Source organism: Merops nubicus, unplaced genomic scaffold, assembly GCF_000691845.1.
Source record: "Merops nubicus isolate BGI_N331 unplaced genomic scaffold, ASM69184v1 scaffold7973, whole genome shotgun sequence".
Classification (NCBI taxonomy): Eukaryota; Metazoa; Chordata; class Aves; order Coraciiformes; family Meropidae; genus Merops; species Merops nubicus.
The window spans coordinates 5,717-6,124 of record NW_008598217.1 but is presented as its reverse complement, the minus strand read 5'-3'; the positions used below and the strand labels follow the sequence as shown (position 1 = coordinate 6,124).

Sequence of the window (408 nt, the reverse complement as noted above, 5' to 3'; positions counted from 1 at the left end):
TGCCCAGGGCAGTGGTGGAGTCCTCAAAGCCATGGATTCTGTAGAACCTTCCATATTTGAAGGTAGAGTCTGAAATAATTGAGGACAAATGAAGAAAAGCCTAATGTCATGTTACATTTTGCAGTCAGCTTGGCCTCAAGGAGTTCCCAGTGGAGAAGAGATGGAAGGGAATCTATGACCAGTTCCTGGAGTTCATCCATTCTGGCTGCAAAGAAGGAATGGAGGAGTCTTTCACTGGGTTCCACATACAAACGAGCAAGGAGCTGAGGAAATCTCAGGAGTACCTCTTCTGCCAACGGTAGGAGCACTGTACACCCTCTTTGCAAGAAGGAACCACTGGGGAGTAGTTTCCTTAGGGACTGCCCCGTGCTGTGAATTCCAGTGTTATCCAGATGTTCCTGTCCATAG

The 408-nt window shown here is 47.8% G+C and overlaps 1 protein-coding gene across 1 annotated transcript in view; it reads left to right on the top strand.

Moving 5' to 3' along the window:
* The window catches only part of ALS2CL (ALS2 C-terminal like), a gene marked incomplete at its 5' end in the record, with an annotated part of 21,626 nt that overhangs the window by 15,867 nt on the left and 5,351 nt on the right, over nucleotides 1–408 (top strand). Inside the window, one exon of the mRNA XM_008936968.1 lies at nucleotides 125–298. Coding sequence (XP_008935216.1) covers nucleotides 125–298 — 174 coding nt within the window. The remainder of the gene's footprint in view (nucleotides 1–124; nucleotides 299–408) is intronic.